The 18,059-nt window shown below is 43.2% G+C and overlaps 1 protein-coding gene across 1 annotated transcript in view; it reads left to right on the top strand.

The window, feature by feature from the left end:
• The window catches only part of LOC126227756 (ankyrin repeat and protein kinase domain-containing protein 1-like), a 40,809-nt gene extending 23,593 nt beyond the window's left edge, over positions 1 to 17,216 (top strand). Inside the window, exons 2-3 of the mRNA XM_049942243.1 lie at positions 3,465 to 3,999; positions 16,642 to 17,216. Coding sequence (XP_049798200.1) covers positions 3,476 to 3,999; positions 16,642 to 17,122 — 1,005 coding nt within the window. The 5' untranslated portion in view covers positions 3,465 to 3,475 and the 3' untranslated portion in view covers positions 17,123 to 17,216. The remainder of the gene's footprint in view (positions 1 to 3,464; positions 4,000 to 16,641) is intronic.
• Positions 17,217 to 18,059: the final 843 nt, after the last annotated feature.

Here is an 18,059-nt window from a genome sequence, read left to right as displayed (position 1 = left end):
AGGATCCACACATCCGACCGCGCACGCGTCGCCAGCGTACCCGACACGCCACGGTCACGCGACAACACGCTCTGTCACCGGAGTTCACGTCTCCTCTGCAACTTCGACGGGTAGTGACCGGTCCTTCATGTTAGGTGTCTCCTTTTTAAACTCCAGTGTTGAAACGGGGGATTTAAAGAAGCTTGTTAACGTCCCACCAAGGTGAAATCAACAGCAACTACTCGTGGGGCGATTCTGTATACAACCAACCCGCGGAGAGCTCTTCCGTCAACTCGACCCGTTCGTTACACAGAACCGACATACATCGCGTGGCGACTCGGTACAACCGACCACGCCTGCTTCGCGCTGGAGAGCCACACTGCCCTCCCGTCTCCACCACACTCTCTCTGAGCCAGGTCCCCACAACCGCACGAGTGGTCGACTGTGAAGAGCGGACAAATTGAATAGCTGGGCGGAGTTCGAATGTTTATACATCGCTTTTGGTTATAAAATGCCTTCCCTTGAGTTAGGTCAAAAACATAATGCCTCATTTAAATACGTTACTACAATATACTTTTTAATTTATGAACAAACAGCAAATAGTCACTGTTTATGAATTTATCTTACGTACTACATGGAATCTGCCGTAGCTAAAAGTTATGTTCTGGACCCCTAGCATTTTTCGTAGTTCATTTACGATAGATGTACGCAAAATGCATCAAAATACTCGAAGATTTGCCCACTATATTAATACATATTTTCTGACTCTACCTTGCTTTAGATTTTATGACGAGAAGTGCGTTATATATGGCATTGTGCTTTGGCAACTCACGACCAAATTATCAAGTTTCAACCTAACCTAGACCATGAAAACACTACCGATCAGCCAACTTTCTTCAAAATCATCAGAACATATAAAATGGTTTTCTGTCGGTCGGAAATCTTGCCTCGTGACAGCGTGTAACCATTTTTGTAACAGCTGTGGTTTTGAGAAAGGAAACCTGCAAATAGATGCACAGACATTATGCTAATACCGTGTTACAAAAACATTTATTAAGCAAGTGCACTGACATACAAAACAACTTAAAATATTCACTTACCTGTGAAGTGTAATATTCGTTCCTTTCTCGAACTTATTTGTACAATTAATCGCTGCGCCGGCCGATGTGGCCGAGCGGTTCTAGGCGCTACAGTCTGGAGCCGCGCGACCGCTACGGTCGCAGGTTCGAATCCTGCCTCGGGCACGGATGTGTGTGATGTCCTTAGGTTAGTTAGTTCTAAGTTCTAGGGGACTGATGACCACAGCAGTTAAGTCCCATAGTGAAAAAAAAAAAAAAAAAAAATTAATCGCTGCACGACTCTTCACATTGTACTTCTTTTGATTGGAACGTACAGACAGTAGAATTACGAGTAACAAATACTGTATGTACGTCCCAACAAATATACAACGTTGAATCAGGGTCTTCATAAACAACAGTACTACACAACACATCAGACTACAACCACTATAATGGCGTCCAGCTGAAGGTTCAAATTATCCCGCGACTGCAGCGCCATCAGTGAGTCTAGTTATTTTTTACAAGGTCTTTGCTCTGAGCGCACCTCCCCCCCCCCCCCCGCCCCACTTCCGCGCCACCACAGGAAGTTACCACCGGTCAAAGATCTCACTTCCTCCATAGCAGTTTCCCAAAAACAAAAACGCAGATATCGATAGCGGAGTGAAAAGCCAACCAAGCAGCCACTCAATGACAGACAACATATCAAACAAACATGTCAAAGAAGAAAAGGAAAACCAATGCAATTTAAACGCAAGGTGTAGCACGAGTCGATACACGGCTCAGTGTGCTTTGCGGTTCTCAGCGCTACAATTGATTACTGTATGATACAATCCAAAACTTACTCAGAAAGCCACCATATAGGTTTTTCTGTCAGTATAAATAACACATACTGATGTCTGATCTAACTTTACTATGTAGTGAGTGAATTGGCATATCTAAGGAATGTGCTAGCACCTGGTGGCATTGACGTAAACTTGTATGGTAAAGGCTAGCTGTGCATGCCATGAACTGTACACATTGTTTATCGACTCTGTATGTATTTGGAGCAAAAGCTCCTTAAAATTGGCCCAACCGATGGTGTGCTCACGACCCTGATGCCAGATTTTACCAATACAGCACAATAGATTCAGTGCGACGTATTTCAGATTACCGCTTCTAGGTTACATTTAACAGCATTCGAAGAAAACTAACCAATAAATCCGCTAGGTGTCAAAAGTTAGGGTGTTACTGTGTACTTTTACTCTTGCACAACAGCTGATATTGTGTTGTTCAAGATCTGTAGCTGTACACCTGTGGCATCTGCCTGAAACAGAAGCATAACACAGTGTTGTAACTTACTTGGTAACAGGTTACATTTGCCAGCTGTTTGTTGCTTGTCACAAGTCTACGTGCGACTGTGGGTACTGCATAAGGGCAAAGCCCTGTTCACTGACGACTTGTTTCAGAACTATATACTTATATACCCAAAGTAAAGAACCCTATTCGCAAATTATTTAGGTTCATTATTTATGGATCCTCCTGCTCACTGGAGCGTTCCGGGTATGAGACGATGAAAATGAAGAAGAATCCTGGAGCATATTGATCCTCTACGGACGGATTATGGGGGAACCCAACAGACGAGAAGACGACTCGGACGCTCAACTACGACGGTTGTTAGGATCCTTTTTGTAATGAAACCAAAATAAATCCATAAATACAAAAAATTTAAAATGTTATAAAAAATTTAAAAAAAAAGAAAAAATTAAAGAAATAAATAAATAAAACAACATAGACCAACCCACTACATCCTCTTCCTGGTGATGGCCAGGCTTCGTGTGTTGACCCCTGCCCTACCCGTCATCTTGCCTTTGAGCGGTTTGTCCCAGCTATCTTGTCCACCCAAAATATCTCTGGAACAATAACAGCTATTGGAAAACGACTTTCACCGGTATCAATGTAGGGCTGGGGTCCATGAATGTACATATTTGTAAACATTCTAAAACGAAAGCATATGTGTTTTTTAACACAAACTTATGTTTTTTTAAATGGACCTCCTATATTTTTTCGTCAGCAATCCATAACATGACAAAGCACATACACAATGGCGTTGATTGCATCGCAATATTCCCATTACATCCCGAGATATTAAGACGCGAAGTTGACGCTTGAAACACCCGACATGCGCTGGTAGCGCACGTCCTGAGGCTCAGGCGTGAACCCCATGCTGCCCGTAGTCGCGATGTGATTGACAAGTAAGTGTCCTTCTTGATAAGTATGGAGGTGTGATTACACATATCAATTACAAAAAAAAGGATGGATAGAGCATGTGCCATGTAAGCAGGAGATCCCGAGTCCCGGTCGGGGCACACATTTTCACCTGTCCCCGTCGATATATATCAACGCCCGTCGGCAGCTGACAGTATTAATATGACTCTAATTTTGTTTCAGAACTGTCCACAATGGCAGCTGCCAAAGAGATGCAGGAGGCTGCGGCCGCAGGCAGGGGGGACAGTGAGGAGGTGGCGCTGGTGGCGGGCGACACGCGTCTCCAGGCAGGCGGGAGCCCCGTGTTGGCTGCCGCGTTCCAGCACGACACACCGGAGGCCAGCGGCGGAGAGGTCGCGGTCCCCGACGTGGAGGGTCGGGCACTCCGGGAGCTGCCGGCCTACGTGTATTCCCTCCGGGCCCCCCGGCTGTCCAGTACGGCCACTCTACTGGCAGCTGCGGACACCGACTGTGTCCCCGGGCTGAAGGGAGACTGTGAGCGGGAGCTGGCCGCTCAGCTGACAGTGGAGAACGCGGCAGCCACAGCGGTGCTGGCAGTCGGGCACTCGCGTCTCAGCCTCACAGAGGCCGCTGTCGCCTTCATAAAGGCCAACTTGCAGGTGTTAGCCACACAGGGCTGGGCCGATGCAGTCCTCAACCACCCTGATGAAGTGGCCGAAGTGAGTCGGCTGCTCGGTGAGCCGTCGGCAGAATACAGGTAAGCACGGCGTAACATGAAACTTCCTGGCAGATTAAAACTGTGTGCCAGACCGAGGCTCGAACTCGGGACCTTTGCCTTTCACTGGCAAGTGCTCTACCGACTGAGCTACCCGAGCATGACTCACGCCCCGTCCTCACAGCTTTACTTCTGCCAGTATCTCGTCTCCTACCTTACAAACTTTACAGAGGCTCTCCTGCGAACCTTGCAGAACTAGCACTCCTGGAAGAAAGGATATTGCGGAGATATGGCTTAGCCACAGCCTGAGGTATGTTTCCGGAATGAGATCCTTTCTTCCAGAAGTGCTAGTTCTGCAAGGTTCGCAGGAGAGTTTCTGTAAAGTTTGGAAGCTAGGAGACGAGGTACTGGCAGAAGTAAAGCTGTGAGGACGGGGCGTGAGTCGTGCTTGGGTAGCTCAGTCGGTAGAGCACTTGCCTGCGAAAGGCAAAGGTCCTGAGTTCGAGTCTCGGTCCTGCACACAGTTTTAATCTGCCAGGAAGTTTCATATCAGCGCACACTCCGCTGCAGAGTGAAAGTCTCATCCTGGCAGCATAATATGCTCACCTGTTTTTCGCACTCTTACATTTGTGCGTATATATATATATATATATATATATATATATATATATATATATATATATATATATATACCTACTCTTTTCAGCCTGTACTTGGAAAATATGATTGACCAATGCTCATTAGATGACAAAGGATTAGAAATTGGAGGAAGAAGAGTAGGGTGTTTGAGATTTGCTGATGACATGGTCCTTCTAGCCACAGGGGAAAAAGAATTACAGGATTTGGTGGACACCATTGCAACCAACGGAAAAAATATGGAATGAAAATTAACACAAATAAAACAATAGTATTGGCAATAGGAGGAAATAAGGAAATAAAAATTGTGCTGAATGGAGAAACACTAGAACAGGTGCAAAATTTTAAGTATCTTGGAAGCAGGATAGACACCGACTGGAAGTGCACCACAGAAATTAAAATAAGGATAGGAATGGCAAAGGAGGCGTTTTATAAGAAAAGGAGAATCTTCTGCAGCGGTCTGGTCAGAGAACTCAGAAAGAGACTCATAAAATGTCTTGTATGGAGTGTTCTTCTATATGGCGCTGAAACATGGACTATGAAGAAAAAAGGCGGAGAAAGGCTGGAGGCTTTTGAGATCTGGACATGGTGGAAGATGGAAAGAATAAGTTGGATGGACAGCGTAAGAAATGAAGAGGTACTGAGAAGAGTGGGAGAGAAAAGACAGTTACTACATGTAATAAAGAGAAGAAAAAGAAATTGGATTGGGCATATATTAAGAAAGAACGACGGACTGATAAAAACAGTTTTAGAAGGTTATGTAGAAGGGAAAAGGAAGCGAGGAAGGAAGAGATTCCAGATACTGGATGACATGATGGACGGTAGAACATACAGCAGCCTTGAGAAGGAAGCAATGGATTGCAGAAAATGGAGAGGCAAAGGACCTGCTATTATAGCAGATAACTGATGATATATATATATATATATATATATATATATATATATATATATATATATATATATATATATATATATATATATATTCCTGGAAATGGAAAAAAGAACACATTGACACCGGTGTGTCAGACCCACCATACTTGCTCCGGACACTGCGAGAGGGCTGTACAAGCAATGATCACACGCACGGCACAGTGGACACACCAGGAACCGCGGTGTTGGCCGTCGAATGGCGCTAGCTGCGCAGCATTTGTGCACCGCCGCCGTCAGTGTCAGCCAGTTTGCCGTGGCATACGGAGCTCCATCGCAGTCTTTAACACTGGTAGCATGCCGCGACAGCGTGGACGTGAACCGTATGTGCAGTTGACGGACTTTGAGCGAGGGCGTATAGTGGGCATGCGGGAGGCCGGGTGGATGTACCGCCGAATTGCTCAACACGTGGGGCGTGAGGTCTCCACAGGACATCGATGTTGTCGCCAGTGGTCGGCGGAAGGTGCACGTGCCCGTCGACCTGGGACCGGACCGCAGCGACGCACGGATGCACGCCAAGACCGTAGGATCCTACGCAGTGCCGTAGGGGACCGCACCGCCACTTCCCAGCAAATTAGGGACACTGTTGCTCCTGGGGTATCGTCGAGGACCATTCGCAACCGTCTCCATGAAGCTGGGCTACGGTCCCGCACACCGTTAGGCCGTCTTCCGCTCACGCCCCAACATCGTGCAGCCCGCCTCCAGTGGTGTCGCGACAGGCGTGAATGGAGGGACGAATGGAGACGTGTCGTCTTCAGCGATGAGAGTCGCTGCTGCCTTGGTGCCAATGATGGTCGTATGCGTGTTTGGCGCCGTGCAGGTGAGCGCCACAATCAGGACTGCATACGACCGAGGCACACAGGGCCAACACCAGGCATCATGGTGTGGGGAGCGATCTCCTACACTGGCCGTACACCACTGGTGATCGTCGAGGGGACACTGAATAGTGCACGGTACATCCAAACCGTCATCGAACCCATCGTTCTACCATTCATAGACCGGCAAGGGAACTTGCTGTTCCAACAGGACAATGCACGTCCGCATGTATCCCGTGCCACCCAACGTGCTCTAGAAGGTGTAAGTCAACTACCCTGGCCAGCAAGATCTCCGGATCTGTCCCCCATTGAGCATGTCTGGGACTGGATGAAGCGTCGTCTCACACGGTCTGCACGTCCAGCACGAACGCTGGTCCAACTGAGGCGCCAGGTGGAAATGGCATGGCAAGCCGTTCCACAGGACTACATCCAGCATCTCTACGGTCGTCTCCATGGGAGAATAGCAGCCTGCATTGCTGCGAAAGGTGGATATACACTGTACTAGTGCCGACATTGTGCATGCTCTGTTGCCTGTGTCTATGTGCCTGTGGTTCTGTCAGTGTGATCATGTGATGTATCTGACCCCAGGAATGTGTCAATAAAGTTTCCCCTTCCTGGGACAATGAATTCACAGTGTTCTTATTTCAATTTCCAGGAGTGTATGTGTGTGTGTGTGTGTGTGTGTGTTTTATTGTGAATACAAACCCGGGACTGTGGACTGACAGCCTAAATGTGCCGTTAAATCAAAGCCACTTCACTTGCACGAAACTGAAGAGAATGCTGTGTTTCTGAAAACGGATCTTATTCATAAGCAAATAAATAAGCAAACCAATAGTTTCACGCTCAGTAGACATGATCAGTGCGAACTGTTCAAGAAAAAAAAACGTAACTGTATAAAAAAAGTAATGTCGACCTGTATAACACTGCAACCTGAAACACCAAAATTTCTCCACTGACATACGGCTCTTGTAAAATAAAGAGACTGACAGAACCTACATTGCGCAAAGGAAACGAAACAATCACACATTATGAATCTCACCTGCAAAATGAAGTACTGGCAGAAACAGCAACACAGCAAGACTCAGCAACAACTGAAAAAATCCTGCTTAAAACTAACTATAGTTGGTCCAGGGAAATTGGGTTGATAATCTTGACAGAGTGAGCCAATGAAACACATGAGTTAACAATGAAATGAGTACCCCTAGCTCCATACAGGCGCTGGTATGTTAACATGCACAGTTGAAAATGTGTTCCCCGGAGGGACTCGAACCCGGGATCCCCTGCTTACATGGCAGACGCTCTATCCATCTGAGCCACCGAAGACACAGAGGACAGTGCGACTGCAGGGACTTATCTCTGGCACGCCTCCCGTGAGACCCACATTCCCAACTTATTGTCCCGCACTATATTCGTAGTGCCCCCGCCCATTATACTCATTACTCGCGGCTTGTTGCCGATTCCCGTAAGAGTTCGGGCACTGTTTGTGCATCCGCACAGAAGAAGATGGTCAAATGGCCTGTGAGCCTTAACTATATATATATATATATATAACTTAACCTTTAAGTACAGAAATTTCAGTTAGGAGGGAACCTGTCAAAGAAACCAGTTATAACCTCTAATATGAAAATTCATTTACTAACTTCCATGGTACCGTAAATTAAGTCAGAAGATCAATCAATAGAATAATTATCAAAAACTAGACCGTGACGATGGGGAAGTGGACCATCAACACAAGCCTAGAAAAATAAAAATAAACCTTTTATCTCATCAAATAATACCTTGTTCTTCGTTTCAAAACATTTTTTATGTCCGTATGCTATCCAGCCTTTGTTCTGAGTCATCATTCCTCCTCGTAATAAATCTCCAGTTCACACAGGTCCAAAAGTGTGTCCATGCATTACACTGCACACTCAACGAACCCCGCAGCTATCCACAACTGACTTTCAAAGATTCTATGACTGCGCTGTGCTGCCATCGCAGACACAGATACCGTTGCCTAACAACTACTTCTCTGACCATATTTCTTCAAATACAACATTTTCCTTTACAAATATTAACACATTCAATAACGCCATCAAAAAATAGCCACCTTGCACCATTCTCCAAGGTAATTAGAAGAAACCGTAATTTTACGTAAGAAAATAAGACTGAAAATTAGATTTACTAGAACAACTTTAAATTTATAAACATCCTGTTAGAGAGACGGTAACATTTTGAACTATCAGTTGTAATACGCGAGTGAGCACTCCCTTGCTGGCTTTAAAATACCGCTCGCGGACACGTTAAGACGTGTTTACCGATCTCCGCTAACATCGGCGAATGTGCGCCGCTATCTTCAAAATATTTTTTTCTCTATTGTTGAGCTACTGACATTTCATATCACTGGGTTTCGTTTTTCATGGCTTTTTCATCACATGTTCCTACAGTTGGCATTCCGAAAAGAAAAACTGAATTGGTACAGTTAAGCAGAAGATTCTCATTTTTTTATGTTGTACCTTTATCCATTTTATTCTTTCCTCCACTTTTCCGAAACAGAAGCAATTTTTTCTAATAGAATTCTTATCTTCTACAGTCTCACTCTGCTGCATACATGTTTCACAGATAATTTTGTATTTAATGCATACCTCTAAGAGTATTGCTTATCACTAGTCTTCTATAAGAGAGTGTCATTTTGCTTTAATGTAAAATTACGTTAATTGCTACCAGCAAGACGCAGTATTCCAATTTTTCCTTATTGCTTAAGCTTCCGTAGTGTTAAGCGCAAGTTTCTCTTTTTAGTGACATTGTCTTTGCTCCTTACCCATGTATTTGTAACAGTGGTGCTTTGTAAATAGAACTCTCTTCTGCACGCTGAATTTACATACAGTACTACTCTGTCAGCAAATGTGTTAGAGATTTTATGCGTAATGTATATCTGTAAATTTATCGCTTGTTAGTAGCCTGGTAGTGGAAATTTTCATTCTTACTTTAATGTAAAATGCTGTTACTGAACGCAATCCAAGCGTACTTCTTACGCACATGTATTTAGCACCCTCCGCACCCCAAATTTTCGTCATCGATTGAGCCTGTACTTGTGAACAGTTGACCTTTCTCTGAAATGCTGAATACTTAGGTTACCAAATATTTTATCCTTTGGACTCACGTTATAATTTTATACAGACAAGAGCCTTTACCAATGGGCGAATAAATTTGTGCATTTATTCTGACATACGCTGAATTTATTCTGGCTGCTGCCCCTAAGCCATGGTATGTGATGTTTCTCGTTTTCACATCAATTATGTATTAGGCAATAGCCGCTCAGCTTCAGCTAATGTAATTTACCACCCTGTGGTGTAACTATTGAGTACACTTACCTTACAAATATTTCGCGATTATTGATATTTTGTTAGATACGTAAAAATAGTTTGTGACCGTTTGTATACGTTTATAGGACCGACTTATTCTGAAGAAGATTTTTTTAGAAATATCGTAACCTGGACCAAGCGCTAAATAAACCTTTGGTTTGAAACTCGCTGGCTGATTTTTTTCCCACCTCTTCTATTCTTAATTATGTACATCAGATTCTTGTTGTTACTGATGACATAAGATCATTCTCTGCAGAATACTTCACACCCTTTTGGTGCATTCTTCACACCCTGCCCTCCCAAACTTAAATTGATTTACTTTTAAAATGCTACAGATGCGTAAAATTTCAATAATAATAAAAATAAAATATTTGACTGTTCCAGTATAAGCACAATTTCACATCATACATTAATACAGTGCTCTTTTCTTGTATGCTTAACATCAATTCCTCTTAGAATTCAGCATTCACGCCGCCTGTGTGCACATTAATAGGAAGCTCAGAAAACACCTTACACTCCACAGTATCATAAATTGCAAACATTCTTCATCACATACACACACACACACACACACCACCACCACCATTATGTCGTAGGGATGGTAGAAGATCGAAAAAGTAAATGTAATTGGCCACACTAGATTTAGTCGTGCTCAGTGAAGTGAAAGACGAATAACGGAATATGTGAACAGGATGAGAGAGTTGTATCATGAAAGGTTAGGTATGAATAGGAAGATAGGGCAAACAGTGAGTTATTGTGAACAGTCCAGTGATTTGTCATCACAATCTCCAAACCGATGTCAACAATAATGCAGCATCACGTGCGGAAAGTTTAGTGACAGGACGAGTATATGACAACAATGAACAGCTAACTTCGTATATAAAAAGCGATGAATATATAATAATCACGCGGTATTGGAATGCTGCATTGAACACGGAGTAACGAAACAATATGGGGTCGCTGGAATGAGAGAGGAGCAAGCGTGCTAGAGTTACGCGTTATATTTCCGCTAGTAACAAGAAATGCACTGCTCAGGAATAAAATCAGAAGCCTTTTCCACCTCGCCATCTCAGGGTGTGGATCACCCCGGTCGCACTGGCGTAGTTTGGCAACGACACATAGTATGCATACCAGATTCTCCACCCACTGTAGTTGATGTTTCTGGGTGTTTCAGCAACAGATTTAGACTGGCGAATTCCCCTCCTGAATTTCTGGGACGGTGAGTGTTCAGTCTCTTTACTGTAGCGTGTGATTTTTACCCACCGTCCTTAGTTATTTGTCGTATGTATTCCAATCTCTATCTTGTTGTTCTCGATAACATCTCCCTGTCGTACCATTCCATTGCAATCTCTCTCTCCCTATTGTGTTTATCCTTCATGCCATTGAAATCTCCGTCTTTCCCTGTTGTTTTTACCCTCCACAGCTCCCTCAAGTACCATACAATTCCAATCTGTCTTCCCCTGTTTATTATCCTTTACAGCTTTCTGTAGTACAGTGCAAGTTATTCGCTGATGTCTTTGCACAAGTCCTATCACCCTATTCCTTTTTCATGTCACTGTTTTCCACATATTGCTGTTCTCAGCTATTCTGCAGAGAACTTACAGTTCCTCTCTTACGAATTCACCTAATTTTCAAAGTCCTTCTATAGCATCCCATTTTGAATGCACTCATTCTCTTCTTTCCGTGTTTTCCCCACAATTCGTGATTCATTTTCATACAATACTGTGTTCCAAACGTACATTCTCAGATATTTCTTCCCCAAGTTAAGACTTAGAGGCCTTGTTTTTCGATGAATGCCCTATTTTCCTGTGCTACATTACTGTTTGTAACAACTTCGCTTTGTCTCTTATGTCTGCTTCCAGTGTAGTAGAATCCCCTCAATTCGTCTACTTTATGGCCCCTAATTTTAATGTTAAATTTGCCACCAATGTTATTTCTCCTACTGCCAATACTTCACTTTTCCTTTCGTTTATAAATCCTAATCCTGTGCTCATTAAAGTGCTCATTCCACTTAACAGCTCTTATAATTCTTTCGCTCTTTCGTGGTACACAGCAATGGCATTAGCGAATCGTATCAGCGGAAACCTTTCCCTTAGGATTTTAATTCCGTTCCTGGAACTTTCTTCTGTTCCACCATCCATCATTGATGTTCACTTTAAACAACTGGGAAGAACCACTGCATCCCTGTCCTGCACTTTTTTAATCACGGTACTTCTTTCTTCCGTTATTATTTTTCCCTGTCGATTATAGTGCATACAATATTGTATACTGCCTGACTTTCCATATGTCTTATAATTAGTCTTTTTTTGAGAATGTCATATGTGTTGCACCATTTTACATTCTCGAAGGCTTTTTAAATGTCGACAAATAAAATGAAGGTTCCTTGCTTTTTAACTCTTGCCTCCATGTCGTATCTACCTCTCTGGGTGTTTTACCTTTCCTAAACCCAAACTCGTTATCCTCTACTAGATTTTTAGCTTTCTTGTCCATTCTTCTGCATATTGTTGTCAGTAATTCCTATACATGAGCTGTTTAGCTCATTGTGCCAAACATGTCGCTTCTGGAGCGTCTGGATGATATTTTTCTGAAAGTTATGTTTCCAATTCGTCTTCCATTTCTCCGTCTATCATGTCATCCAATAGTTTCTCCCCCTCATAGAGGTGTCCAATGTACTATTTCCATCCATCCTTTCTCTTCTCTGCGTATACTAATGGAATTCCTTTCTATTATTAGTTTGTTGAAACCCTCACTTTTAATTTCACAAAAGGTTGTTTCGAGCTTGCTTTGTGCTGAAACTGCCCTTCCTACTTATTTTTCGATTTCATCTAATTTTTCCTTCATCTAGTTTGCTTTATTTGTCGTGACCTACCTATAGATTTCATTCCTTAGCGGGTTATACCACAGTTTTCTTGTCTTTTCGTGAATATTGTTATATTTTCTTATTTTGTCAATCAATTTCAGTGGACTTCACATTCGCCAGCATTTTCTCAGTTCCTTTTCTTGTACCTGCCATCTCCTGTGATTTCTCCTTTTAGAGAAGTCCACTCTTGTTCGATTGAATTTCTAGTTTCGGTATTCGTTGTCGCATTATCTTAAGTTTCATTGAACTTCCGATTCGCGTTTTACTCCTCACTACTGTAGAGTCCCATTCATTTGCAAACTGAATCCTCTTGACGGTTTCGTTAAGCTTCAGTTCACTCATTATGACAATAAAAATGTCATCAGAGTCTACATATCCTCCCACATATTCCTCACAATTCAGTATCTGATTTCAGAATCATTCTGGCCATGATGTAATCCAACAGGTATTCTCCTCCATCTCCAGGCCTTTGCCAAGTATACCTCCAACTCTACGAACAGCCCAAAACACTGAGGCACTGAACAGCTCATATGGATGTCCCAGTGTAGAGAATGTAGACTTCCGGTACCTGCACCATCCTGAAAATCTGTTGGAATGGAGCAGTGGGGGGGAGTCTCGCACACCGACTGGTGTGGCGAGAATGAGCTGCTAATTTTAATTAGTAGTTAGTAATTAGGAGAGTAGGTCCCAGAAAATGCACTTCAGTGATGAGAGTATGTGGTAAGTTATCATAATTAAATTTCACTGATGGTTACCATTGCTGTTACTGTCCAATATCATTATGACACACAAAAAGAAAATGGCGTATGGCATCGTTGTCTTATTTCATTCGACGCCACATTGGGCGACTTGCGCACCAGTGATGCGGATGAAATGATAACAGAACAGCCAGTCCACGAGTGGAGAAAATCTCCAACCCGGCCAAGAATCCAACCCGGGCCCACTTAAATGGGAGGTAAGCACAGTACCACCCATCTAAGCAGGCGAGCTGACACACAAAAATCTCAGTATCTATGAATATAATATGAATGAGTCACAGACATGGTAGTAGCACTGTGTAGGGGGGTATGAACTGTAATAACGTAGGCTCAGTCATGGATCTAGTGGGTGGTAGACTTAGATTTATTGGTAGAATACTAGGGAAATGAAATCAGTCTACAAAGGCGATTCCTTGCAATCACTTGTGTAGCCCATCCTACAATATGGCTCAAGTATGCAGGACACATACTAATACGGCTAACGGGAGGTGTTGAATGTATACAGAGCACGGTAGCATGAAAGGCCACAGGTCTGTTTCATCTATGGGGAAGTGTGAAACTAAATTGGCAGACTCCTGAGGATAGTTTGTGTCTTTCCTGAGCAAGCCTACTTACAGAGTTTATAGATCCGGCTTTAAACTATAATACTGAGAATATACTCCAGTCTCCTATGTACCACTGCAGTAGGGATCTTGAAGAAAAGATTAATCACCACACACACACACACACACACACACACACACACACACACACACACACACACACACACTTAAAAATGACTTCTCAAACTCCAAACGTGAACGAAATGGGAAAAACCATAAGTGGTACACTGGGATGTACCCTCTGCCACGCGCTCCACACTGATTTGCAAGGTATACATGTAGATGTAGGTGAAGCATACCAAAGCTTCTGATTCCACATGTTAGGGACTGACTCACTCACAGTTCTATGCTGTTTCAACTGGACTTTCACACAGGTCTGCTTTCTGTGGTCTACAATGAAATACCATCATAGTCAGCAGGCCCAGATCTAGGGGGAAAGAGTGGGCAAGCCAGAGAATCTGCCCCAGGCGGCAATTTCATAGGGCGCCAAATTCATAATTTTGAAGAAAAGAAAGCCTTGTTTCACAAACCACCTGGCAGCCAGCTCATGTCGGTCTATCGATTATTTGTATGGTTTTAAAACATATCGCTGTTGGTTTTCGAACACATTCTAAGTTGCTTTCTGAACGAATAATGATTTTTGAATGAAAACTGTCCCGCATACAAAAGGGGACGGTGCTACACGATCTGAGCCGAATTAACCCGAAAGATTAAATGCCAGTCGCGGTTTATGTGGGTGACTGACTTACGAATGATCAGCTTTGTTGTAATTACTTGCGAAATCCATAAATTCAGACTACCAGAGTGGAGATGAACGACTAATGGGAATTACAGGTAAGAAAGGTTACATATTAATCCTCAGTGTTTCCAAGAATATGAAATTTTGGAAGAAAATTTTTACCAGGTCGCTACACCACTAAGGGTCGCTTGAACAGTCCCCGGTTAGCGTCCGCTTAAGTTCTGTTCTCGAAATAGCGCGGAAAACACGTTGTACGAACGCGTAATAACACCTAACTGGAGAATAAACGTAGGATAACTGAACTGGTGATTCTGGCAGGATTGGTGAAGTTCACCGGGGAATACGTTTTGATGGTGGTAGCAATAGTTATCGAATTACTGACAAGATTATTTGTCAGAACGAGAAAGGGGAAGAAATGGGGACATCACACACATTATATGGAAGAATATAACGATTCAAAATTAATGTAAAAAATTCCGTACAACTACTTTTCGATCTCATGCTTGAGAAACAGGAGCGTTTGAACGAAATGTGAAACTGTTTCCTAACTTAAAACTTTTTGCCTGTAGTAGTCCTATTAGGCATTTAGTATTTTGGAACAATGTCTTGAAAGGAGGATATAAGACGAACATCAACAAAACCAAAACTATTATAATGGAATATAGTTGAATCAAATCAGGTCATGTTGAGGAACTAGATTAGGAGATGACACTTAAAGTAGTAGATGAGTTTTGCTATTTGGGGAGCAAAATAACTGATGATGGTCGAAGTACAGAGGATGTAAAATGTAGGCTGGCAATGGCAAGGAAAGCTTTTTTGAAACAGAGAAATTTGTTAACATTGAGTATAGATTTAAGTGCCAGGAAGTGTTTTCTGAAAGTATTTGTATGGAGTGTAGCCATGATGAAAGTGAAACTTGTACGATAACTAGTTTGGAAAGGAAGAGAATAGAAGCTTTCGAAATGCAGTGTTACAGAAGAATGCTGAAGATTAGATGGATAGATCACATAACTAATGAGGAAGTATTGAATAGAATTGGGAGAAGAGGAATTTGTGGCACAGCTCGACCAGAAGAAGGGATCTGTTGTAAGGACACCTTCTGAGGTATCAAGGGATCACCAATTTAGTATCGGAGGGCAGTGTGGAGGGTAAAAATGGTAGGAGACAGAGAGATGAATACACTAAGTAGATTTGGATGTGCGTGTGTGCGTTTGTTTGTTTTCGTGTGTGCGTTTGTTTGTTTTCGTGTGTTCGTTTGTTTGTTTCCGTGTATGTGTGTGTTTGTTTTCGTGTGTGCGTTTGTTTGTTTTCGTGTATGTGTGTGTGTGTGTGTCTGTTTGTTTGTGCGTGTTTGTTTTCGTGTGTGTGTGTGGGTGTGTGTGTTTGTTTTCGTGTGTGTGTGTGTGTTTGTTTTCGTGTGTGTGTGTGTGTGTGTGTGTGTGTGTTTGTTGGTGTTTTTCCTAATGTTTCGACAAATTCATGTTTTGTGTGAAGGAGAAACTTTTTCTATGGCTATGGGGAGACTATGTTACGAAATTTGGCAATAACTGGACTGAAATCTTTCGGCTCCTTCTAAGGAAAATGTTTAAATACATGGAGAGGTGATTTGTTTGGCGTGTTACCGACAATAGTTTTAGGAGGATTGCTGCACACACAGATAACTAGTATCTGTAGTATGAAGCATCTTTTTCAGTAGAGGTCAACGACTGGTTAGCAATAGCGCTTTAAGGTCGAATAAACTGACTTCCAGATAACAAGGAGAAGCACAGTTTCTTGAGAGACTGAATAAGGGAATTTTTAATGGAAAAGGGATTAAGACTTTGATCGTAGGGTAGAACAGAATCTCTGTACCTTAATATAAACGGTGTTGGACACTCTTTTCTACTGTCTAAGGTGATTATATCTGCATTCAGAACTGTTCGAGTTTTTTGTGTGTGATGGGTTTCTTCATTAGGTGAGTGTGTTTTTGTAGTAAACTCTGGGAATATTTCTGTTTGTTGCAGACGCCTTCTCGGAAAGGAGTGTGGCAGGAGGCTGATCGAGGCAGCTAAGGAGGGGGCAGTGGAGGAGCTGAGGGCGCTTCTGGCGGCAGGTGCGAATGTGGAGGCGAGGGACGAGGACATGTGGACTGCCCTGCACTGGGCGGCAGCGAGGGGACACGAGAATGTGGTGAGGTGTCTGGTGGAGGGTGGGGCGGACGTCGAAACCAGAGACAGCAGGGGGAACACACCCATGCACTGGGCTGCATACCGCGGCCACGCGGCTGTGGTGCGGCTACTGGCCGCCTCCTCTGGTGACCCCAACGCCAAGGACGAGTACCAGTGGACGCCGTTGCACTATGCAGCGAGGCAGGGCCACGCAGAGGTGGCGGCTGTGCTGCTCGATGTGGGCGCCGACAGAGGGGCCTGGGATGATCACGGACACATACCTCTGTACCTAGCCATGCAGAACAGAGAGCAGCAGCTTGCAGATATGCTATCATGAAGCATGCAGTCCAAAAAATTCTTTTGCTATAACATTTAAACACATCTCTACATTTATTTTGTATAATTTTTCAATAAAGAATGTAAAAAATTAATTCTCCAGTCACTCATTTACATCCACATTTAAGTAGTACATGAAGGTACTCTATTAGCACCGTGTGGGAACTGAGGTTCTGGAAAACGAATTGAAAATACAAGACACTCCCTCTGTTCATAAGAAAAAACTCAAATGCATTTCTAGGCTAAGCTTTGCAGATGTCAACAAGTACTGAAAAATAAATACTTCACTGCAAATGAAGATAACTACTGCATGGTATCTGGTAACTGAAAAGTACAGGCTGTTTCAAAAAGGGCTTTACAACTTTAAAAACTCATATAAATTTATTGAAGGAAGATGCAGAGCAGAGTTTAGTGTTACTTTGTAGGAGAACACATTAAGTTTTCTTAACCTTAAACTAGCATCCCTTTGGAAGTCAATTTCTTCCCAAACTCGCTGTAGCATTGCAGGTGTAACTTGATCAGTGGCGGCCTAAATTTTTGCTCTAAGTCCAGGTAGAGAAGCCAGCACAGATAGTACAAACACGATAACCTTCATGAATCCCCATAAAAATGTCGAGTGGTATGAGGTCTGGGGGACGTGGTGGGCCATGCATTTGGCGAATCGCGACCAATCCATTGCCTTGGAAAGCGGTCACTGAGAAAATCCCGGACATCAGCCAGGTAGTGGGGTGTTGCACCATCTTGTAGGCTTACTAGGAGGATCTTTTGCGGACATGAAAGGGAAATAATGGTCGAGGAAATAACGCTCGCCGACTTCGATTATTCAAACCAAAACACACAGCTAGCACTCTCTGGTCCAACGAAGGCAGCCATCTTTAACGCAACTGCCTCTACTGCTCCGTACAGTGCGATTCGGCACTAGCGAGCTACGAGAGACA

The sequence above is a fragment of the Schistocerca nitens genome, unplaced genomic scaffold (genome assembly GCF_023898315.1).
Source record: "Schistocerca nitens isolate TAMUIC-IGC-003100 unplaced genomic scaffold, iqSchNite1.1 HiC_scaffold_340, whole genome shotgun sequence".
Lineage (NCBI taxonomy): Eukaryota > Metazoa > Arthropoda > Insecta > Orthoptera > Acrididae > Schistocerca > Schistocerca nitens.
This window is presented reverse-complemented; position numbering and strand designations above follow the sequence as displayed.